The 25,321-nt window shown below is 44.0% G+C and overlaps 1 protein-coding gene across 3 annotated transcripts in view; it reads left to right on the top strand.

Moving 5' to 3' along the window:
• ACP6 (acid phosphatase 6, lysophosphatidic) overlaps window positions 1-25,321 on the top strand; it is a 96,077-nt gene that overhangs the window by 42,654 nt on the left and 28,102 nt on the right. For 2 of the 3 annotated variants that reach the window (XM_073617294.1, XM_073617296.1), the window contains exons 7-10: window positions 1,151-1,283; window positions 9,269-9,369; window positions 20,947-21,042; window positions 21,862-22,027. In XM_073617294.1, coding sequence (XP_073473395.1) covers window positions 1,151-1,283; window positions 9,269-9,369; window positions 20,947-21,042; window positions 21,862-22,027 — 496 coding nt within the window. The remainder of the gene's footprint in view (window positions 1-1,150; window positions 1,284-9,268; window positions 9,370-20,946; window positions 21,043-21,861; window positions 22,028-25,321) is intronic. The other variant, XM_073617295.1, reaches the window with a different exon arrangement.

Here is a 25,321-nt window from a genome sequence, read left to right as displayed (position 1 = left end):
CCTCTGACTGTCCTATGATCCTGCAGGACCCCTGACCCTCTGGACAGTGCTGATTGGCCCTGTGGTGATCACATGCACTCTCCCAAAAAAATAAAAAAAACACACCAAACTCAGCATGTGTGTTTATTGCTATATAGATAATATGGATTATTTACGATCCGATTTGCTAAAGATATATATGATAGGGCTGACGTTGCTGTGACTGAAAGGTTTTATATTCTGGATAGTATTTTGTTTATTATGACGCTAATCTATTTACTAGATAGGAAAATGGTATCGTGATCCCATGAGGATCTCAATGATGAATACATATTATGACCAACGTGTATTGTGTTTTGTATTGTGCACTGTGTTTGTGTTAGTTTTGTTGATTTTAAAGGGGAAAAAAAAAACAATAAAGAGATTTAAAACAAAAAACAAAACAAACTGAGCATGTGCAGAGTGACTCCTAGGGCTCTGTACTATGAGCAGATAGACTGGGGCAATGGAAGAAGGGGAGGATCAGAGAAGACAGCCTTTTTACACAATGCAGAGGATTAACCCCTTAGGTTCCACAGTGAGTATAACAAGCATGCTTTACTGCAGATACACACTGATTGTATTGTTGTGGGTTTAGTAACACTTTAAGTTTCATTGTTCCAAGTAAACTTGATGGACTACAGAACCCCTGTGTTATGGTTAAGAAAGGGAGAGGTGTTCTGTAAACCTGTCCTTGGATGACAACACTGCTCCTTCATAAATAATCTGAGTGAGTGTTGTCACCCTAGGACAGGAACTGTGTAATGCAGAGTCACTAGGTTAATATAAATGGGGAAAAAAAAAAGAAAACTAAGACTACATTCACACCGGCCGGTGCTAATTGTAATGGGTGCAGCAATCACTGCAGGTAATCGCTGGCTGTGTAGAGAGGCGAGAATAGCTGCGGCTGCCGGTGATCTGTCATTATAGCGAATGGCGCCATTGGCTGCACCTAACCACTCAGAGCTGCGGCAGATATCAGAAGATTCCTGCCGCTATAATTCGCACTGGCCTAAATCGCCGGTGTGAATGTAACCTAAGGCGGCCACCACATCTAAGGACAGGTAAGCTGCAGTGTATTACATTTTTGTTAGGTTTGGATACTGTTTAGCTGACGCTTTTGATGTTTCAGTAGCCGGATATCTGACGCCAACAACCAGCCGGGAATGAAAGACGAGCTGAAGAAGCTCCAGCAGGACCTGGATATTGATAACAAAGAGGAAGTGGATTTCTTCTTACTGCTTGACAACCTGCTGGCCGAACAGGTGAGACAGGAAGACCTCAGATGCTGATTGTGGACAAATTTGCAAGTTTGCTCAAACCAACTAATTAGATTTCAGCTGCTGCTTTTTTAGTACATGGGGGGAAAAAAATGAAAGCAGGCTTCTGATTGGCTGTTGTGAGCAAAACTATTGTCCTTTTTTTTTTTTTTTTTTTTTTTTTTTACCTGGGTGATTATAAACGTGTCCCAGTGTATCCACTTAGAGCAATGTAACAAGTTGCCTTCCACCGGTGAGGCCCCTCACCGCCTTCCACTGGTGCCTGCTGGAGTCAAATAGCCGGTGTTTTTATGATTCTCTCCCCTCCCTTCCATAAATGGTGCATTCCACATGTGAGCCGTCACCAGGCAGGGGGAGCGTCCTTATCCCTGTGTAAGCTCCAGGTAGATCACCTACATTTTTCTATTTCACCTCTCTAGTTATCCGCTAGTTTTTATTTATTAAAATGAAAATAAAAGCCACCGCAATCACATGACAAGCCAGGTCCCGGGTCTTTCTTCTGATCTGTAGAATGGAAGAGACTTTTTTTTTTTTTTCTTGGTGACATGAAATCCTGGAATTCTGCTTTAATTATCTATCCCTGAATGTAATACTAAATCCTATCAACATCATTCCTTCTATAATCCTTCAGCTTTATATGTATTGGCGCTGTATGTGAAAGTGCAATCAAAACCCACATGGTCCAGATTTCCAACAAGCGGACCATTTAGGACACGGGTCTCAAACTGGCGGCCCTCCAGGTGTTACGAAACTACAAGTCCCATCATGCCTTTGCCTGTGGGTGTCATGCTTGTAACTGTCAGCCTTGCAATGGCCCATGTGACTTGTAGTTTGGCAACACCTGGAGGGCCACCAGATTGAGACCCCTGATTTAGGAGAACATTATTAGGCTTCTTTCACAGGGGGGTGCTAAAAACAGGCGGTTGAGACACGTTTTTACCACCCTCCGACTGCCCACCTAAAACATAACATGCTGCCAGAGGAGACTGTACACATGCAATCCAAATTTTACCTGCATGCCGAGTCTGACAGGCAGTACAGTCTGTAAAACTTGCCCATTCAAATCAGTTGGGCTACACTGCAACAATGAGCCAAATGCTTGGCTTGTGATTGCAGTGCAGTTTGCAATACAAAATCCCCATTTGGCTGAAAAAAAAAAACAAAAAACTTAAAAGTAAATGGCTCTGTAACACTGGGCATACATAAAGCCCAGGAGGGGGCACTTAGCAGGCAGTGCCCTCAGAGTTTCCATTTCAAGTCTTTGTGCGTGTGACCTTATGGTGTATAGAATGGATACAGTCCTCCAGTATGGAACTCTGGTACATTTTATTGTGCAATCATTTTTTTTTTTTTTTTTATAATTCTTTATTTATATAAAGGGTGTTAGAGAATACATAGTTACATCACATTTAAACACTTACAGATACATCTATTCAATACTTTCTATTTGCTTTTAGTATTATCTTAAAGTTCCTTAGTCTCTAAATAAACATTCATAGATTATACCCTTGTAATTTTACCTAAATTAGGACCTCGGTATACAAGGCTTATTCTCAGTATCCTATTCCTTATTTAATTCTCTAATCCTCCCTTTAGTTCCTTTTATTAAATACCCCAATCCCTACCTAAACAATAACAGAGAGGAAAAAAAAAAAAAAAAGAAAACCCCCAATCTCCTACTCCTCCTCTCCCTATTCCCCTCCACACGGCGAGATACGAAGAATTTCCATGTAAAACATTCTCATTCTTCTGTTCTATCTTCCATCTTTCTCTTCCCTTCTTCTGAACATACAAATCGGTCCCATATTGACCAAGTTTGTACATATTGTTCTTTTCTATTTTGGGCTGAGTGGACCAAGTCTTCTATGGCACCAAATTCTCTAACTTTATTAAGCCATCTTGCAATAGAGGGTGGTCTTGTATCTCTCCAACACATAGTGACACAGGTCTTAGCAGCATTTACCAAGTGGCACAACACGGACTTTTTATATACTTGCGTCGGGATCTGAGAGCAGTGGAGCAGAAAAAAAGCGGGGTCATCTGGTATTAAAACATCTGTGAGTTTTTGAGAGATTTTCTGAACCTCTAACCAATATTTTATGATCTTAGTGCAAGACCAAAAGATATGGAGAAGTGTTCCCTCCTCTTTCCCGCATCTCCAGCATCGGTCTGAAGTTTCTACTGTAAATTTACTGAGCCTCGCCGGGGTGTAATACCATCTAGATAGCAATTTGTAATTTAATTCCTGTGTCCGTGTATTTATTGACGAGTTCATTGCCAAGTAAATGATCTTTCTGCGTTGAGTTGGGTTAAAAGTTCTGTTAAGATCTCTTTCCCACTTATTAATAGCTGGTAACACAAACTCTTCCATCGGGGTATTTATCAGTGTGTAAATCTTAGAGATCACCCGGGCGAGAGGTTCCTTCTCCTCACAGTATAATTCAAATACCGTAAGTTGACGCCGGTAATTTATTGGTGGTCCCAAGGTCCCTAAGAAATGGCGAATTTGTATTGCTTGCCAGAAATTTACTTCATAATCCCCTCCTGGTTTTATCAATGCTGCAATTGTTGGCCAAGCCTCCAACTGCACAAAATGTAACACTTGAAAACCTCCCTTCTCCTCCAGTTTACTAAATGCTCCCTTTTCCATTCCTGGTTGGAATTTGGGGTTTCCCAGTATAGGGTATAGAGGTGAGTGGCTCGAGGAAAATCTAGGAATACTGCAAAACTTAGCACAAATTCGTAGTGTAGGTCCTAAAATAGGATGTTTTTTAAGGGTGGGGGGTAACTCCTTGTAACACCAGGGTGCTCTACGTAGGGGTACGGGACTCAGCTGTTGTTCCATGTCTACCCATTGCTTAGATTCCCCATGTCTACACCAATCCACTAGTCTCCCCATATGAGCCGCTTGGTAGTACTTGAATACATCCGGGACAGCTACCCCCCCATAACACTTGGGTATCATCATTAATCTTCTACCAATCCTAGGACTTTTCTTTGCCCATATACATTTCGAAAAAAGTTTACTTATCTGATGAAAAAAAACCACCGGGATAGTAATGGGTAATGCTTGAAAAAGATATAAAAATTTTGGTAGGATACACATCTTGATAATGTTACAGCGGCCAAACCACGAGTGTAATCCGTGTTGCCATTTGTCTAGTAATAACCGTACTGAATTATATAATGGTATAAAATTTACCGTGAAAGTATTTCCTATATTTGTTGGTACATATGTACCCAAATAATTCAGTACCGCAGGTACCCATTTAAAATTGAGATTTGGTTGTATAGCCTTTTGTATTGGAGGGGGCAGCCTCACCCCCATCGCTTCTGATTTTGCATAATTAATTTTTAAATTTGATAGTTCTCCATAGATCTTAAATTCTTTCATAAGATTGGGCTGTACTCAAAAAAACGCAAGGTGTATTTGTATCGTTGGCGTATTGCACTAAGTTAAGTGCCTTAATAGTATTATCCCTCGCCTCACGAGTCGGGACAAACCCCACTTGATCTAAATCCACTAACTGGGAAAGCAATGGTTGGAGCCGAAGGGCTAGTACTTTGGTGAAGAGCTTTAAATCAACATTCAATAATGATATGGGCCGATAGCTGCCGCACTCCGCCGGATCCTTCCCTTCCTTTGGAATCACCGAAATGTGTGCCAGTAATGCTTCCGGGGGTAGTGCAGCACTTCGGCCCAGCTCATTATATGTCTTTGTCATCTAATTACCCAATATCGAAAAAAAACTCTTATAATATTGTATGGAAAATCCATCAGGACCTGGGGCTTTCCCAGGTTTGACTGTTTTTAACGCTTCACTAAGTTCTTCGGTGGAAATGGGCATTTCCAAGTTATGGCGGTCTGGTGATGATATCCAGGGGAGCCGTGCTGAGGAAAGGTATTCCTCCATTGTGGTAAGAGGTGAAGATATTGGGTTCAGATTATATAGAGAGGAGTAGTATTCTCCAAACCTCTGCACTATTCCCTTTGGCAGTGATATTAATTGTCCGTTTCCCCCTTTTATTTGCGGTATATATGTTGTCGTACCTCTTTCTTTAAGTTTCCCGGCCAATAGTTTACTACATTTGTCTCCCAGTTCGTATGTTGCTTTCCTCCTAGCTGTATTTTTGCCTTAGCTTTGTATCGTAGGATGTCTGTGATCTGCCGCCTCAGATGCATCAATTCTTTCCCCACAGCGGGTGCCTGTGTCCTCCTATGCTGAGATTCCAAGACCTGTATTTCCTCTAGTAGCTTTTTTATCTGTTTTTCTCGTTCCCTCTTACGCCTGGATCCATGTTTAATCAAAATCCCCCGGATCACGGCTTTATGAGCCTCCCATACCATGCCCGGGTTGCTCCCCGTAGTGTCTTTTATTTGAAAATATGCCATGATTTCTTTAGCTACATCTTCCCGGATCTCGTAACAGGCTCTCATTTAGGCGCCATCGCCACTCCGGGGAGGGAGCCGCGCCCGGCAGGGAGAGGCACAGCGTGACCGGGGCGTGGTCCGACCACGTTATGCTTCCTATGGAGATCCCCAAAACTGAGTCAAGTAAATAATGTGGAACCAGAAATAGGTCTATACGTGAGTATACTTGATGGGGATTCGAAAAAAAAGTATAATCCCTCTCTCCGTCATGTACAGTCCGCCATGCGTCTACTAACTGTAATTCGTGCAGTTTCCGTATTACACCCTTCCTGGTTCCGCTTGAGACTGAGGAGGTCCCGGAGGAGGTGTCTACTCTAGGGTCCAACGGGATGTTGAAGTCCCCCCCAGGATCAACATCCCCTCCGCGAACTCTGCTAATTCTGTTAGTACTTTCCCCAGGAAGGAGTCTTGATGCACGTTCGGTGCATATACAGTGGCTAATGTCACTTTGGTACCTCCAATATGACCCTTCAAGAAGAGGTACCGGCCATTTTTGTCCAAATATTTACCTGTAAGGGACCATGGCACCCGGTTAGAAATCAATATTGATACACCTTTAGATTTTGCTTTCTGGTTGACTGCGTGATAAGTGCACAGGAAGAATCTATTTTGTAAGAAAGGGAGTCCTCCTGTTTTAAAGTGTGTTTCTTGCACAAATGCTATATCCGTGCTAGATCTTTTTAAATCATTAAGGAGCATCCTTCTTTTTTCTGGGACATTAAGTCCTTTAGCATTTAGGGAAGTCACTTTCACCCCTTCCATCTTTCACCGTGAAGTTGCGTGGAAACAGGAAGAGGAGAAAGCTAAAAAAAAAAAAAAAAAAAACCCCAAACCCAACCCCTCCAACCCCCCCTTACCTATAAAGAGGCCCTCCCCCCACCCTTATCACCAATCCCCCCTCTAAATCCCTAAGGAAATAGGCCCACCTCTAACTTCTAACCTTTGTTTCCTGTGGGCCCTAGCCTATATAGGGGATTGGTCTGAGTCGGATGCAAAGCTCAGCTTCCATCCCCATCCCCCCAACCGCCCGTATCTCAGGGTATCATATCACATCATATTTCACTTCTTCATCAGCCTCATCCAATTTTTTTTTCACCTTTCCCCTCCCCCCCCCCCCCCCCTTATTTTCGGTTATCTGGCAACACTGTGCACCCATTCCTTTATTTGTCACAGACAGGATAGTCAGAGAGAACACCCTACGGGCAATCTGGGGGGTAAAAGAAAAAAAAAAAAAAAAAAAGTTATTCAAAGTTCCAATATCTCCACTGTCATAGCCTATTTATATCAGTTCCTCTCAGGCCGCCCCCCCCCCCCCTCCCATCTCCAATGGAAGGGGGGGGGGAACCACACCTCTATTCCAAAACAATAAATAAATCTATAATAAGAAAAAAAAAAAAAAAAAGGAGAGGAAAAGAATATGGGGGGGGGGGCAGGCAAACAAAAATTTTATATTAAGGGGAGCAAAAAAGTCCCCCACCTCCCAATAAATTAATTCATCTTTTAGTGACATTTCTGTGACATGATTCCAACCAATGTGTTAGTACAGTATATATGAGAGGAAAAAAAATATATATAGGACCTCCTCATTTTCTGATAGCTTATATCATCATTCGTGACATTATTTGTGACATTATTTGTGACCTTATTTTAAAAGAAACAAAAAAAAAACGAAACAAAAACCTCTTGTGACAGTCTTTCCTATTCAATTAATTCAGATTCAATATATCTGTGACCCCACCAACATACATAATCCAAAACACTTCTAACGTAAATATTCTAGCATAGAACAGCAAATAAGTGTCATTAATCCAACTTCAATTCCATGTGATTCATTCCCCACAAATCCCCCTGACGAACAACCGCACAAAAAAAAAAAAAGGGGGAAAAATGTGTGTGTTTTGAAGAGAAGGGGAGTACCCCTTGAGAAAAAAACAAAAAAACTCCAAAATAAGAGGTGGCCCCGATCCTTTTACTATGTTTCATCGGCCTTGTCCTAGCAACTCACTCATAAAAAAATAGGGAGAAAAGAAAAACAACCGGAAGATAAAAAGAAAAATGAAGCATATCCCGAGGGTAGGGAGGTGGGAAGGGAGGCAAGGGGAGAGGGCCTTTGGGTAGGGGTCATTCTACCCCCCCCCCCCCCACCCCTCACCTCTCATGTCTTCCCTGTTAAGGGGCAACCTCGTCCCCTCCCCTCCCCAGTGCTAACTCATCATCCCCCCTCGGAGGAGGCCTCCTCGCTCCTACCGACCCTGGAGTGGGTTGTAGCCAGTTTGGGATCACCATATTGTCCACCCCCAGAAAAGTAAACAAGGCTGGGAGGTCAGTGGAGTGCTTCAGCTTAAATGATGATGAATCTCTTTTTACAGTTAGTGAGATAGGGTAACCCCATCAATATGACCCCCCTATGCTCTTAATTCTGTCCAATAGGGGGCGTAACATTGCTCTTCGCTGTAGAGTAGCTCGCGATAAGTCTGGCAAAATTTTCACTGAAAACCCCTTATGTATAATTTCACCTGCTTCCCATGCCTTACGGCTAATCAGTTCTTTATGTACGTAACGGTGAAAACAACATATAACATCAAGGGGTCTGCTTAAATCTGTCGAGCGGGGTCCTAAGGATCTATGTATCCTCTCAATTTCTAGGGTCTGAGGTGGGGTGAAGTTGACCAACTGATGGCATATTGCCATAATCATGGGCTGCAAGTCCTCCTTCCCTATTGCCTCCGGTACCCCCCTGAACCTCAAGTTTTTACGCCTACTGCGGTCTTCCATTTCTTCCACACAGAGCTGTAGTGGGGGGGCATAACAAGATTGTATTATCTGTACCTGCTCCAGTTGTTTAACCCGATTTCTCCAGGGAAGCTAGTGTGGTGCTTTCCACTTCAAGCTTATTAGCTATCCGTTGTACCTCTGTTTGAACAACCTTTATCTCTCTGCTGTGTGCTTCCTCCAGGCGTGCAATCATCTTCTCTATGTCCTCCCGTGTCGGCAGGGCTTGCAGGAGCGCACTTAGATCCCTGTCATCATACCTTGGAGCTGTATCCTCCACCAGGTGTGTATCCATGATGTCTGGGACTCCCTCCTCTGTTTCCAGCCTCTCTAGAGGTGCCGGTCAGGTATGCTCTGTTAGGTCGAGGCTTTCGCGTGCTCCGCGTGCCACCTCGGGCGTCTGTTTGTTTTTCAAAATCCGCACCTCTTTGTTTCTCCGCCGTTCGGCTTCGGGATACCGCCGCTCGTGTTCCCTGTAAGTATTGCTGGATCTCGGGCTGCACAGGTGTCCGCTGGGGTTTGTTGTCTCTCCTCCTCATTACGGGTTTGGTTTCCGGGCTCAGTAACTCCACTTAGTTTGCCCCTTACATTATTGGCTACATGAAGCAGTTAAACAGCCGGACGGTCTGAGGGATGGACGGAGCTTCTGAGAGCATGTGTCTCTACTCCATCTTCCTCAGGCCACTCCCCCCATCTGTATTAATCAACGATATTGGCCTATAGCTAGCGTGCAATCATTTTTTAACTTTTTTTTTTTTCTCTTTAGGTGCATGGATTTCCCTTCTCTTTGAAATATAAAAGCCATCTGCAGAAGTCGGAGCAAAGAGCCCTCAACATTGTCTCATATATGGTGGGGCCTAATAACAGGTGAGTTAAACTTTGTTCATAGATGTTGGGTGAATTGATGCTTTGGTAATGCAAATAAATTATTCGGTCTTGTGAATTTGTTGTGCAGAGTAACAGTGCCTTGAAAAAGTATTCACACCCCTTGAAATTTTCCACATTTTGTCATGTTACAACCAAAAACGTAAATGTATTTTATTGAGATTTTATGTGATCGACCAACACAAAGTGGCACATAATTGTGAAGTGAAAGGGAAAGATAAATGGTTTTCACAATTGTTTACAAATAGATATGTGAAAAGTGTGGGGTACATTTGTATAGCTCCCCCCTGAGTCAATACTTTGTAGAACCTCCTTTCACTGCAATTACAGCTGCAAGTCTTTTTGGGGATGTCTCTACCAGCTTTGCACATCTAGAGAGTGATATTTTTGCCCATTCTTTGCATATCTCAAGTTCTGTCAGATTGGATGGAGAGCGTCTGTGAACAGCAATTTTCAACACTTGCAAAAGATTCTCAATTGGATTTAGGTCTGGACTTTGACTGGACCATTCTAATGCCGCGTACACACGATCGCACATTTTGACAACAAAATCCATGTTTTTTTTCAGACGGATGTTGGCTCAAACTTGTCTTGCATACACACGGTCACACAAATCTTGTCAGAAATTCCGAACGTTAAGAACGCAGTGACATACAACACGTACGACGAGCCGAGAAAAATGAAGTTCAATAGCCAGTGCGGCTCTTCTGCTTGATTCCGAGCATGCGTGGAACTTTGTGCGTTGGAATTGTGTACACATGATCGGAATTTACGACAACGGATTTTGTAGTCGGAAAATTTGAGATCCAGATCTCAAATTTTGTTTGGCGGAAATTCCGACGGAAAATGTCCTATGGAGCCTACACACGGTCGTAATTTCCATCAACAAGCTCCTATTGAACATTTCCCGTCGGAAAATCCGACTGTGTGTACGCGGCATTACACATGAATATGCTTTGCTCTAAACCATTCTATTGTAGCTCTGGCTGTATGTTTAGGGTCGTTGTCGTTGTCCTGCTGGAAGGTGAACCTCCGCCCCAGTCTCAAGTCTTTTGCAGAATCTAACAGGTTTTCTTCTAAGATTGTCCTGTATTTGGCTCAATCCATCTTCCCATCAACTCTGACCAGCTTCCCTGTCCCTGCTGAAGAAAAGCATCCCCACAACATGATGCTGTTTCACGGTGGGGATGGTGTGTTCAGGGTGATGTGCAATGTTAGTTTTCTGCCACACATAGAGTTTTGCTTTTAGGCCAAAATGTTCAATTTTGATCTCATCTGACCAGAGCACCTTCTTCCACATGTTTGCTGTGTCCTCCACATGGCTTCTCACAAACAGCAAATGGGACTTCTTATGGCTTTCTTTCAACAATGTCTTTCTTCTTGCCACTCTTCCATAAAGACCAGATTTGTGGAATGCACAACTAATAGTTGTCCTGTGGACAGATTCTCCCACCTGAGCTGTGGATCTCTGCAACACCTCCAGGGTTACCATGGACCTCTTGGCTCTTCTCTGAATAATGCTCTCCTTGCCCAGTCTGTCAGTTTAGGTGGACGGCCATGTCTTGGTAGGTTTGCAGTTGTGCCATACTTTTTCCATTTTCGGATGATGAATTGAACAGTGCTCTGTGAGATGTTCAAAGTTTGGGATATTTTTTTATAACCTAACCCTGCTTTAAACTTCTCCACAACGTTATCCCTGACCTGTCTGGTGTGTTCCTTGGCCTTCATGATGCTGTTTGTTCACTAAGGTTCTCTAACAAACCTCTGAGGGCTTTAGAGAACAGCTGTATTTATACTGAGATTAAATTACACACAGGTGGACTCTATTTACTAATTAGGTGACTTCTGAGGGCAATTGGTTCCACTAGATTTTAGTTGGGGGTATCAGAGTAAAGGGGGCTGAATACAAATGCACACCACACTTTTCACATATTTATTTGTAAAAAATTGTGAAAACCATTTATCATTTTACTTCCTTCTGGTCTATCACATAAAATCCCAATAAAATACATTTACGTTTTTGGTTGTAACATGACAAAATGTGGGAAATTTCAAGAGGTATGAATACGTTTTTTCAAGGCAATGTATGTGCAGTGTAGGCTAGAGGATAAAAACATGTATACTGATGGTTACACACTGTGCTTTCTTTTAGTAGTTATTGGTGAGGCTCAGGGTCTGTGCAAATAGACTGTGCACTTTTCAAGTGCCGCTGCTCCAGAGCTTGGCAAATGGGGGGGAAAGCTCTGCTGACTTCCTACATCCAATCATGTGCAAGAATGCGTTTATTTTTTTTTGTTTGTTTTTTGTTTTTCTTGCATGCGATTGGGTATTCTTTGAAAAGTTTTGAAAGTTTTAACTAACTTACAAAGCTCTGGAGGAACTGCACTTGGAAAGTGCAGTGTGTATTTGCCTTTTAGTAAATCAACCTTATGATTTCTATAAGACCCCTTTCACACTGAGGCGCTTTACAGGCGCTGCAGCATTAAAAATAGCGCCTGTAAAGCGCCTCTCTCCTGTCTCTCTAGTGTGAAAGCCGAGTCGCCGGCAAAGCTCTGATGCAGTGTCTTTTTAACCCTTTTTCGTCCGCTAGTGGAGGTAAAAGCGCCCCGCTGGCGGCCAAAAAACCCTGCAAAAATGACCGTAAAGCACCACTAAAAATAGTGACCCTTTACCGCCGACGCCCCAGTGTGAAAGGGGCCTTAGGAGCAATGCACTTTGATAGAAGGGCATGTGGAAATTTTCCTCTTAATTTGCACATCTTGTTCTGCATCACTGATTTAGGAGGTGCTGAAGCTATTGAATCTGAATAATAGCCAGGCAGCTAGTATTTTCATAAGGAGAGGCCAGTAACGGAAGACTCCATACTTCGTCTGTACAGTCATATACTGATTTGTGTTCATGTAAATGTAAACCCTAATGGAATGACAATTGGGTTACCAAAGCTCTCTTGCTCTGACAGGTAATGCTGCTCTGTTATTACAGATCAAGAGGGAGGACTTAGCCAAGTACAAATGTCCACTGCAGACTGGTTCTCTTTGGAGTGAACACAAGTTGATTTTAAAGGCTTGGTCTGTGTTTTAGACCATGTTTCATATTATACCCATATTTAGGGTGTGACATGGTGCATGGCCACATACATAAAGCTCAAACCTCTCTCTTCTGGTGGTAGAACACCACACTTTCTACATCAGGACTATTCCTCCATATGGCCGGGGAAAGCCATTATATCTGTCGTGCACTGATCAGTCCCTCTACAGTCCATTGCAAAAAAAAAAACAAAAAACGTAAATGCGCATTGATCATTAGATCAATGTTGGTGCATCTACTAATTTTTTGCAAAAGGCAGATTATGGGGTTGATTTACTAAAGGCAAATAGACTGTGCACTTAGAGCTTGGTAAATGAGGTAAATCTTCACTTTGTAAAGAGTACCCAATCATGTGCAAGGAAAAAAAACAAAAAAAAAAGCATTTCTTCTATACATCACGGGACACAGAGCCTCAGTAATTACTGATGGTTTTATAGAGTATCACTAGGTGATTGGACACTTGCACACCCTAACCAGGAAGTTCAACCCCCTATATAATCCCTCCCCTCACAGGGATACCTCAGTTTTTACGCCAGTGTCTTAGGTGTTAGACGTGTAAAGATGTCCTGTGCTGAGCTCCAAAGGGAATATCCTATATCCTATACTGGGGCAAGCCAGGCTAACCGGATCCATTCAAAGTGTTTTTTTTAGGCCGAATTGGATGGTACCCGGCCTCGTGTCTGAAGAAACGAGGTTTTTACCTGTAACGCTTCCTCTTTTTAGAGAGCTGGACCCCGCATGTCAGAAAATGGTTTTTACTAGCCTTATTTACGGGCCCAGAACTGTGGATCCCCCTATTTGTAGGGGGCTCCAGTCTCTGAAGGTTTTTCCAAACGGAGCCCACCGTGAGAGATGAAGATTGGGTCTGTATAACAGAACCCTGCGGTTGGATAAGGTAAGGGAGATTCCACGGAATTTTTTAGTTCTAGTAGGTTTCTCCTTTGAAGTAAATGCATGCTATGCCTATTGTCGCCCCCGGGGGCTGCCAAGAGCACATACCTTCTCCTGCTGATGTCTGTCTCAGTGTTTCACGCTGCACAAGCTCCTCCAGCCGAGCTCCAGGTAGGATGGGATGGGGGGGCTCTCCTTCGAGTGATTCCGCCCAAGAATGGGGGGGCCGCAGGTGTTCTGTGAGGTGGTAGTATACCACACTGTCACCGCCGCCATTGCCACGTGCAGGCCCCATCACTGCTGGCCTCTCTCCTTCCTTCCCCACCCCCAGCCTTTTCCTCCATGCTTGTCAGAACAGGAGGGTCGGCTCGGGCGGGAAGCGCACGTTTTTGAAAAAAACGAGGGGGGGGGGGGCGGTAGAGTGGGGGGGCGGAGCGTCAGCGCAGCCTCAGCATGCTCAGACGCCCACATTGATGGCTGCATGGCTATATGAGGCACTCTTTACAGATGCACACAGCCTTTGGAGGGACACAGAGCTGACAGTCGCATGTAAGGTGGGACACAGGCATTCTCCTAGGGAGCATTTACTAAGGTAACACTAGACTGGTAATTTGGTAGCAGGGCTTTTGCCGGACTACATCGCTCAGCAGTCAGTGTTCATTTTGTGATACCTCCACATTGTTGCTTTGCACTATGGGTAGAAGAGGTTCAAATACCCCAAGAACCAGAGGCTCTTTCAGGTTCTGAGGACACCCTTTCTGCAGCATCCTCCCCCCCTGATGAGGGGCCAGGGACGGCTAGCCAGGGAGAGCCGTTGGGGTCAGGGGCTACACCTGCTTCTGGCACTTCAGCCCCTGTATACATTACACAGGAGGTTTTTTCCTCAACCATTAACGGATTAGATGAAAGATTAATGGCCGTGATCACATCTTCACTCAGTGGAAGAAAACGCACTAGGCCTTCCTCTGTTTCCCAGGACCCTCAGGCAGAGGAGTTCTGGGATAGGGGAGAAGAATCCCTTTCAGAGGATCGGGATGGGACGGATGATTTCTCTTCGGAAGAATCAGGTGGAGAGGGACCCTCTTCGGCTTCCCAGGAGGAGAAGGTCTTAGCCCAGATCCTTGCTGGAGTGGTCCGCTCCACATTTAAAGAACCCGTATCTGATTCAGTTAAAGAACCCTCTTCTTCTTTGGGGGTCACTGAAACCTCCTCAAACAGCACATGCTTTTCCTGTTCATAGTTTACTTGAAAAGCTCCTTTATTCTGAGTGGGATCACCCAGATAAACGTTTTTTTCCACCGAAAAAGTTTTCAACACTTTATGCTATGGAAGAAAAGTTTATAAAAATGTGGGGAATACCGGCTGTTGACGCCGCCATCTCCTCCAAAAATAAGAATCTGACTTGTCCTGTAGACAATGCGCAGATGCTCAGGGATCCTGTGGATAAAAAGATGGAATCCCTGTTGAAGGATGTTTTCTCCTTAGCAGGTTCAGTGGCTCAACCTGCAGTAGCAGCGATTGGAGTCTCTCAATACTTAAGAGACCATGTTAAACAGGTCATCAAAGTTCTACCTGAACAGCAGGCCCAGGGGTTGGCTAACCTTCCAGCGGCCTTGTTTTGTTGTTACACCATCAGAGATTCTATCATCCAAACCTCCCGTCTTTCACTGGGGTTGGTGCATATACGTAGAATCTTTTATGGTTGAGAAATTGGTCAGCTGAAGCACCATGTAAGAAGCTTCTGGCTGGGTTTCCATTTCATGGTGCAAGGTTGTTTGGAGAAGACTTGGATAAATATATCCAAAGGATCTCTTGTGGGAAAAGCACTCTCTTACCTGTTAAGAAAAAGAGTAAGCGTCCCTCTTTCAAACGGACTCTTTCCCCAGCGCCAGGGGCATAAGCCTCCAGGCAGTCACGACGGCCGCCTCCGTCTGGGTCAAGAAACAAGAGTCAACCCCAGGGACAAAAGAAGTCCTGGGGGAAGAAGTCTACTAGACAAGACATTAAGGCCTCTTTTATGAACGGGCGCCCCCGCTCGCTCGAGTGGGGGAAGACTGCTACAGTTCTCAAAGCTCTGGCAGGAGGACTTCCAGGACAGATGGGTAATCTCCATGGTAACCTTAGGGTACAAGCTGGAGTTCCAAGAATTTCCCTCTCCTCGTTTCCTCAGATCAAGTGTCCCCAGAGATCCAGAGAAGAAGCAGTCGCTCCTTCTAGCGCTAGAGCGACTTTTGTCGCAAGAGGTCATTATAGTGGTTCCCACGAAGGATCAAGGATTGGGCTTTTATTCCAACCTTTTTACGGTCCAAAAACCAAATGGGGATGTCAGACCCATTCTGGATCTAAGGGATCTGAATTGATTTCTAAGGATTCAGTCCTTCCGCATGGAATCAATTCGGACAGTAGTCTCCATCCTGCAGGGAGGAGAATTTCTGGCATCGATAGACATCAGAGATGAGGCAGGCAAATCGAGGAAAGCTGGAAGCCGCACACCGGTATAATGATGAATGCTTTATTTAAAAAGCTGAATCATGAAGAAACACAAAACATAACAGCAGAAGCGTACAAAAGCAGCAGACATCAGAGATGCATATCTGCATGTGCCAATTTTTCCTGCTCATCAGAAGTTTTTACGCTTCGAGAGAGGAGGGCGTCATTTCCAGTTTGTGGCTCTGCTTTTCGGGATAGCCACTGCACCTCGAGTGTTCACAAAGATCTTGGCTCCTCCTCTGGCCAGATTAAGGGCTCAAGGTATAACTGTCATAGCATACCTAGACGACCTGCTCTTGAGAGACCGGTCGGTAGCCTCTTTGAACGGGAACTTGAGGACCACAGTCAAGTATCTGGAACGCTTAGGTTGGATTCTCAACCTAGAAAAATCTTTCCTAAAACCAGTAAGAAGACTGGAGTATTTGGGTTTGATCATAGATACAAGCCAGGAGAAAGTATTTCTACCTCAGGGAAAGATCACTGCTTTTAAAGGAGCTGATTCTGGTAGTTAGGACCAAGAAGGGTCCTTCTGTCCGCCTTTGTATGAGGCTGCTAGGAAAGATGGTGTCTTCATTCGAAGCAGTTCCCTATGCTTAGTTTCATTCAAGACTGTTGCAACACAGTATCCTGTCGGCCTAGAACAAGAAGGTTCAGGCATTAGACTTTCCGATGCACCTGTCTCATGCGGTGCGTCAGAGCCTCAATTGGTGGTTAATACCCGAAAACCTACAGAAGGGGAAATCCTTTCTACCGGTGACCTGGAGGGTGGTAACAGATGCCAGTCTGTCGAAAGGGGTGTGGTCCAAAAACGAGAGAACCTTACCCATCAACGTTCTGGAGATTCGTGCGGTATATCTAGCCCTAAAGGCCTGGACTCCAGTCCGACAGTGCCACAGCAGTGGCTTATATCAATCATCAGGGAGGCACCAGGAGCTGAGCTGCTCAAAGAGAGGTGAACCAGATCTTAGTCTGGGCAGAGAAGCAAGTGCCATGCATATCGGCAGTCTTCATTCCAGGGATAGAGAACTGGCAAGCGGACTATTTAAGTTGCCAGCAGTTACTTTCAGGGGAATGGTCTCTGCATCCCGACGTCTTTTGGGCCATATGCCAAAGATGGGGGTTTCCGGATGTAGACCTCTTTGCATCCCGATTCAACAAAAAGATAGACAGATTTGTGACAAGGACAAAGGATCCTCTTGCATGCGGGACAGATGCGTTGGTGATTCCGTGGCATCGGTTCTCACTGATTTATGCATTCCCGCCTATTCTGCTATTGCCACGACTCCTTCGCAGGATCAGGCAGCAAAGGAAGTCGGTACTTCTGGTGGCCCCCGCTTGGCCCAGGAGGACCTGGTATGCAGAAATAGTAAGGATGATGGTGGGTTCCCCGTGGACCCTACCATTATGCCCAGACCTGTTATCTCAAGGTCCAGTGTTCCATCCTGCCTTACAAACGCAAAATTTGACGGTTTGGCTATTGAAACCCACATTCTGAAGAATCGTGGGCTTTCAGGTCCTGTGATATCTACCTTGATCAATGCAAGGAAGCCGGCTTCCAGAGTAATTTATCAGAGAGTCTGGAAAGCTTATGTATCCTGGTGTGAATCCAGGGGTTGGCATCCCAGAAAGTATGTGATAGGTAGAATTCTTGATTTTCTACAATTAGGATTGGAGATGAAGTTGGCCTTGAGTACCATCAAGGGCCAAGTCTCGGCCTTATCAGTATTGTTTCAACGACCACTCGCTTCGCATTCTTTGGTCCGAAACTTTATGCAGGGGGTGACGTGTCTTAATCCTCCGGTTAAAGCGCCCCTAAACCCCTGGGACTTGAACTTGGTTCTGTCTGTGTTACAGAAACAGCCTTTTGAACCAATACGTCAAATTCCTTTGGTCTTGTTGACAAGAAAGTTAATTTTTCTGGTAGCCATCTCTTCTGCTAGAAGAGTATCAGAATTGGCAGCTCTTTCCTGTAAAGAGCCTTATTTGATTATACACAAGGATAGAGTGGTATTGCGCCCTCATCCTTCCTCACTGGCTGTGATTGACAGCAGCAGGAGCCAATGGCTCCCTCTGCTGTGCCTGAGCCAATGAGGAGGGAGAAAAATGAGAGCCGCTGCTCTTGTAGATCAACATTAAAGCTCAGGTAAGTAAATGGGGGGGCCTGTGGGGGGAGCTGCATGCAGAAGTTTTTTTTTTTTACCTCTTAATGCAGAGAATGCATTAAGGTAAAAAAAAACTTCTGCCTTTAGAACCACTTTGAAGGATAAGTTAAATTTAGAAAAAAATAATAAATGCACATTTTTTTTTTTAAATTTATTTATTTTTTTTGCAGGTGAAAAATGTGCATTTATTTGTTCATTTATTTGGAGCCTGTAAAGCATTGCACCAGAGATCAGCAGATCGCTGGTGCCATGCAATTCTCCAGCAGATCTGCCAGTGTATCTGTGTGCCCTTAAAGTAGACACAATATGACCGGAAGGAAGAAAGAACTACCAAAGCGCCGTGATAGTTCATTGAAAACTAAAAGCCGACAACCACAAAGGACACTGGACATTGTAGTTTTCCATTCACAGGTCACTATGAATGAGTGACGCAGCCTGGCAGGCGGAGTCCTGCTCGGACACTTTTTTCTTTTTTTTTAATCCCCCACTAGCTGTCACAGCGGGGGGCGGTCCGTTCGTAACATGTTACATCCTGAATATGGGGGTAACGCAGTGCATTCAGAAAGTATTCACAGCGCTTCACTTTTTCCACATTTTATTATGTTACAGCCTTATTCCAAAATGGATTGAATTCATTATTTTCCTCAAAATTCTACAAAACAATACCCCATAAGGCCCCTTTCACACTGCCGTGACTTGAAAGTCTTGCGATTTTGCCGCAATTTCAGGACATGCCTGTGTAAACTTGAGGTCTATGGAGCTCAACTCCCTTCAAAGTCTGACCAAAGTAGTGCAGGGACTACTTTGAAGCTGGTGCGACTTGAAGTCACACAGATATGAATGGTACTCATTGGAAATCATGGGGTATGACTTGTCATGAGACTTTGCAGTCCCAAGTCGCAGGACAAGTCGCACAAGTGTGAAAGGGGCCTAATGACGTGAAAGAACTTTGTTTGAAATCCTTGCAAATTTATTAAAAATACAAAACAAAAAAAATCCCATGTACATAAGTATTCACAGCCTTTGCTCAGTACTTTGTTGAGGCACATTTGGCATCAATTACAACCTCAAGTCTTTTTGAGTATGATGCTACAAGCTTGGCACAGATTTTTTTGGGCAGTTTCTCCCATTCTTCTTTGCAGGACCTCTCAAGCTCCATCAGCTTGGATGGGGAGTGTCAGTGCACAGCCATTTTCAGATCTCTCCAGAGATGTTCAGTCGGGTTCAAGTCTGTGAACGTCCTTGAGTGGTCCAGCCAGAGCCCAGAGTTGTCCTGTAGCCACTCCTTTGTTATCTTGGCTGTGTGCTTGGGGTCATTGTTCTGTTGGAAGATGAACCTTCGCCCCAGTCTGAGGTCCAGATCGCTCTGCAGCAGGTTTTCATCAAGGATGTCTCTGTACATTGCTACATTCATCTTTCCCTCAATCCTGACTAGTCCCCCAGTTCCTGCCGCTGAAAAATATCCCCACAGCATGATGCTGCCACCACCATGCTTCACTGTAGGGATGGTATTGGCCAGGTGATAAGCTGTTCCTGGTTTCCTCCAGACATGTCGCTTGCCATTCAGGCCAAAGAGTTCAATCCTTGTTTTATCAGACCAGAGAATTTTGTTTCTCATGGTCTGAGAGTCATTCAGGTGCCTTTTGGCAAACTCCAGGTGGACTGTCATGTGCCCTTATACTGAGGAGTGGCTTCTGTCTGGCCACTCTACCATACAGACCTGATTGGTGGTGTGCTGCAAAGATGGTTGTCTGTCTCCACAGAGAAATGCTTAGAGTGACTATTGTGTTCTTGGTCACCTCCCTGACTAAGGCCCTTCTCCCCCCCCATCGCTCAGTTTGGCCAGGCAGTCCGCTTTAGGCAGAGTCCTTGGGGTTCCAAACTTCTTCCTTTTTATGGATGATGGAGGCCGCTGTGGTCATTGGGATCTTCAATGCTGCAGAAATTTTTCTGCAGCATTCTCCCCCAGATCTGTGCCTCAATACAATCCTGTCTCGGAGGTCTACAGACAATTCCTTGGATAGTATGGCTTGGTTTGTGGTCTGACATGCACTGTTACCTGTGGGACTTTATATAGACAGGTGTGTGCCTTTCCAAATCATGTCCACAGGTGGACTCCAATCAAGTTGTAGAAACATCTCAATAATGATCAGTGGAAACAGGAGGCACCTGAGCTCAATTCTGAGTGCCATGGCAAAGGATGTGAATACTTATGTACATGGGATTTTTTTTGTTTTTTTATTTTTAGTAAATTTGCAAAGATTTCAAACAAACTTCTTTCACGTTGTCATTATGGGATATTGTTTGTAGAATTTTGAGGAAAATAATGAATTTAATCCATTTTGATATAACACTGTAAAATAACAAAATGTGGAAAAAAGTGAAGCGCTGTGAATACTTTCTGGATGCATTGTATGTAACATGTTACGAAAAGGTGAATTTATCCTTTAAACGCTTAGTTCTGATCAAATCTGATTCAAAGGATGTTTCCAAGACCTCGGAGCTGTTGGTGGGTGTTGATCAGATGTATGTCGGGATGTTACAGAAGCACAACCCCCAACAGTTATAACAGTGTATAGACTGAAAGCAAACCCATCCATAAAACGGTTTCATTTCTGGCACGTGCCGGAAATGTAACACTCCCATTGGTTGTGATCTCAACCAAACTGTCAAACCATCCAATTGCTGGTGTCTAAACTGATCACATGTGCAGCATCATGGCAGTTGTAGATTACACAGAGGCAAAGATGGCAGCTTCCTTGGCTGAAAATGATAGGAGGGTAAACTAACACTTTAAGGAATTTTCCATCCTATAACCTGACATTTCGCCTCCTTCTTTTTTTTTTTTTTTTTTTTTTTTTTTTTTTTTTTTCACTTGCCTCCAAATTGGTTGGTTGTGAAAAATGATGACATTTGTTTTCTATCATAGGGAAATCTTGAAGCTGATGGTGGGGCCGTTCCTGTACACCCTGCAGAGGAACATGCTGGCTGTAACAAGGAATACGCCTCCTGCTACACCTTCCAGGTACAGATTGATATTTAACCAGCAATGTCTGTATGTAACTTAAAACTGGTACAAGTTGTCCTTTTTGAAAAACATTTTCTAGTGCAGCGATCCTAACTTGTCCTTACTGATTTGCGATTGGCTGCCTTAGCCTTTGGAGTTAACATTGATATTCATACACCTAGCAAAGGATGTGTAGATAACAAAATAGTCGCTACTTATTTTCAGCTCCAATTCTAATTTGTTACTCCTATGTATACGTCTCCGCAAAATAACACTCAGTACATCTCTCCATACATGCACATTCCCCCATGTTGATCCAGCCAGAAATCCAGTGAGCTCCCAACATCCTGTGCTCCCCTTTCCTCATGTTATAGAGAGGGGGAGATGTTCTGAAATTCTAGCACACTTCCTGTCCTTAAATGACAATGCTACTCCTGCATACATACAATGATGCGCGATGAGCGTTGTCACCCTAGGAAATGAAGTGTGTTACTGGCAGGATCACCAGGTTAGTATTAAGGGAAGCAAAAAACATAATTGCAGCCACTACATGTACGGAGCGGTAACTGCAATATGTTACATTTTTCTTCTTGGGTTTAGATACATTTTAAATAACAAGCCCTAGGATGCTGTTCAGCTTACATCATGGCTAATCAGATAAATAAAAGTGAGTTACATTTGTGCTATAAAGGTGGGCAATGAAAAAGGGTCTGTCAGTCTGTTGCTAGCTTAGAAAACATTTTAATAAAATACAACTGATTGCTGCCATTCAGGACAGGTGCTCTTTAAAGGATATCTTTTTTTTTTTTTTTTTTTTTTTTTTTTCCCCCTTTGCAGGAAGCTTTTCCTTTATGCTGCTCATGATGTGACTATAATTCCCCTCCTTATGGCTCTGGGGATCTTTGACCAGAAGTGGCCCCCATACGCTGCCGATCTGACATTGGAGCTCTACCAGCACCGATCATCCAAGGCGTGGTTTGCCCGACTCAACTACAATGGGCAGGTAGGCTATGGACTCTCTTCTTTCCACGACACTCTTCTCTCCCCTCTCTCTCAAGTGTAGAGAAGAGACTAATAGAGTGACTCTTCTAAATATTGCAGCTACAGGTGTGATTTATCTCCTTCCTTCCTGTCGCTCTTTTCTCTCTCCTCTCTTTTGGTTTATTTCACATATTATATACTTTCACTTACAGCAGAACTTCACTGCTGTAGCCATTCCCTCCCCCCCATCCCTCTTCTGCGCCACCATCCTGCAAGTCCCAGCACTTGTGCAGATGAGCCGCCAGTTTTTCCAGGTCCCATATGCACATGCTCACAATGCTCATATATGAGCACTTTATTTGCCGGTGACGTTTTGTGTCGATGTACAGTACACTGCCTCCAGGGATAGCTGTGACATAGCAATCCCAGAAGCCAGGGGGGCCTGGCCTAGGCTGAAAAGCAGGAAGTGCAGCATAATAAATACTCTAATGCCGCGTACACACGAGCGGACTTTACGGCAGACTTTGCCCGGCGGACAGGATTTCGTCAGACAATTCGATCGTGTGTGGGCTCCAGCGGACTTTGTTTGCTCAAAAATTGGACGGACTTAGATTTAAAACATGTTTTAAATCTATCCGTCGAACTCTAGTCCGGTCGAAAAGTCCGCTCGTCTGTATGCTAGTTCGACGGACAAAAAGCCACGCTAGGGCAGCTATTGGCTACTGGCTATGAACTTCCTTATTTTAGTCCGGTGGTACGTCATCACGTACGAATTCGACAGACTTTGGGGGATTGTGTGTAGGCAAGTCCGTTCATTCAGAAAGTCGATCATAAAGTATGTCAAAGTCCGCCGAGCAAAGTCTGCCGTAAAGTCCGACCGTGTGTACGCGGCATAAGGCAGGGGTACCCAACCCCCCGGGCCGCGGACCAGCACAGAGCCCCTGCACATATAAAGTGATGTTCTGGGATTCCCTCTTTGATCGATCACCATATCTAAGTATATGTACAGTACATATGCAGAGGATATAAGGAAATAGAACAGGGGTAGGCAACCTCGGCCCTCCAGCTGTGGTGAAACTACAAATCCCATCATGCCTCTGCCTCTATGAGTCATGCCTGTGATTGTTAGGGTCTTGCAATGTCTCATGGGACTTGTAGTTTAAAAACAGTGGGAGGTTGCCTACCCCTGCAACAGAAGAACATACTAAAACAGGAGCATTTAGGATGGCAGAAGAACTCTAAAAGAATGAATAGGAAAATGTAGTCAAAGGATGAAAGTGTACTTGTAAACTTGCTTCATTTGCTGTAAATGATCTGGATGTCTGGCCATAATGCAGTGCAGTCAGTAGAGGCCCGGCGGTCACTGGGAAGCTGCGCTGACTTTATTTATAGGCGGAACAGTACAACGAGTCCTAATAAGCCACAGGGAAGGGCAGACTGTTTAATTCAATGTAAGAATCAATAATGAGAGATGCAAAGAAGAGATGTTCTGTGTTTAATCACTACCCAGATCTCCCAAGACTGACCGCGGGATTGCTTACAATCCTGCAAACGCAAGGCATAAAACCGACTCCAGTACTCATTATGGGATCCCAAAGTCATTTCATGTACACATGAGAAGGTGTGCTCGCTAAGTGCCGACAGATTAATCTGCCGGCAGCCGCAGCGATAATCGCAGGAGGTTAATGGTTAGTTAAGACTTTGTGATTGCTCTGGAACCGTTTATTTATCCAGGCTGTTCGAGGTGCACATATGTTCCTTAAAGCTGAACTCCAGCTTTCCCTTCAGTCTTACACACTTGTATAGGATCCTCCTGTACAGAAATTGCTTACTCTGAGTTCCCCGCACACTGTGAGCGTTTCATAGTGTGCATTAGGAGCTGTAGCAAGTCAGAGGGAGCATGCCTCATTTTCTGGCTGGAGGATATCCAGCATCATTGAATGCATTTCATTGACTGGATTTCAGTTCTTTTGCATTACAGTAAAACCTTGGTATGAAAGTAACTTGGTTTAAGAGCGTTTTGCAAGACAAGCAACATTTAAAATAAAATTTTGACTTGATATACAAGCGATGTCTTGATATACAAGTAGCGTCAAGACACAACTGAGTATAAAAGAGAAGAGAGGTGCCTCTAAGTGTAGCAATATGGTTACATTTAATGAAGGTACAACATTTAGCACCATCTTGCTACACTTAGAGGTTCAATGTAGAAAAATGTAAAATAATGCATTTGGGTGGCAAAAATATGAATGCAATCTATACACTGGGGGGAGAACCTCTGGGGGAATCTAGGATGGAAAAGGACCTGGGGGTCCTAGTAGATGATAGGCTCAGCAATGACATGCAATGCCAAGCTGCTGCTAATAAAGCAAACAGAATATTGGCATGATTTAAAAGGGGGATCAACTGCAGAGATAAAACGATAATTCTCCCGCTCTACAAGACTCTGGTCCGGCCGCACCTGGAGTATGCTGTCCAGTTCTGGGCACCAGTCCTCAGGAGGGACGTACTGGAAATGGAGCGAGTACAAAGAAGGGCAACAAAGCTAATAAAGGGTCTGGAGGATCTTAGTTATGAGGAAAGGTTGCGAACACTGAACTTATTCTCTCTGGAGAAGAGACGCTTGAGAGGGGATATGATTTCAATTTACAAATACTGTACTGGTGACCCCACAATAGGGATAAAACTTTTTCGCAGAAGAGAGTTTAACCACTTCAGCCCCGGAAGGTTTTACCCCCTTCCTGACCAGAGCACTTTTTACAATTCGGCACTGCGTCGCTTTAACTGCTAATTGCGCGGTCATGCAATGCTGTACCCAAACGAAATTTGCGTCCTTTTCTTCCCACAAATAGAGCTTTCTTTTGATAGTATTTGATCACCTCTGCCGTTTTTATTTTTTGCGCTATACACGGAAAAAGACCGAAAATTTTGAAAAAAAATGATATTTTCTACTTTTTGTTATAAAAAAAATCCAATAAACTCAATTTTAGTCATACATCTAGGCCAAAATGTATTCGGCCACATGTCTTTGGTAAAAAAAATGTCAATAAGTGTATATTTATTGGTTTGCGCAAAAGTTATAGCGTCTACAAACTAGGGTACATTTTCTGGAATTTACACAGCCTTTAATTTATGACTGCCTATGTCGTTTCTTGAGGTGCTAAAATGGCAGGGCAGTACAAAACCCCCACAAATGACCCCATTTTGGAAAGTAGACACCCCAAGGAATTTGCTGAGAGGCATGTTGAGCCCATTGAATATTCATTTTTTTTGTCCCAAGTGATTGAACAATGACAAAAAAAAAAAAAAAAAAAAA

Source organism: Aquarana catesbeiana, linkage group LG02 (assembly GCF_042186555.1).
Source record: "Aquarana catesbeiana isolate 2022-GZ linkage group LG02, ASM4218655v1, whole genome shotgun sequence".
NCBI classification, from domain to species: domain Eukaryota; kingdom Metazoa; phylum Chordata; class Amphibia; order Anura; family Ranidae; genus Aquarana; species Aquarana catesbeiana.
This window is presented reverse-complemented; position numbering and strand designations above follow the sequence as displayed.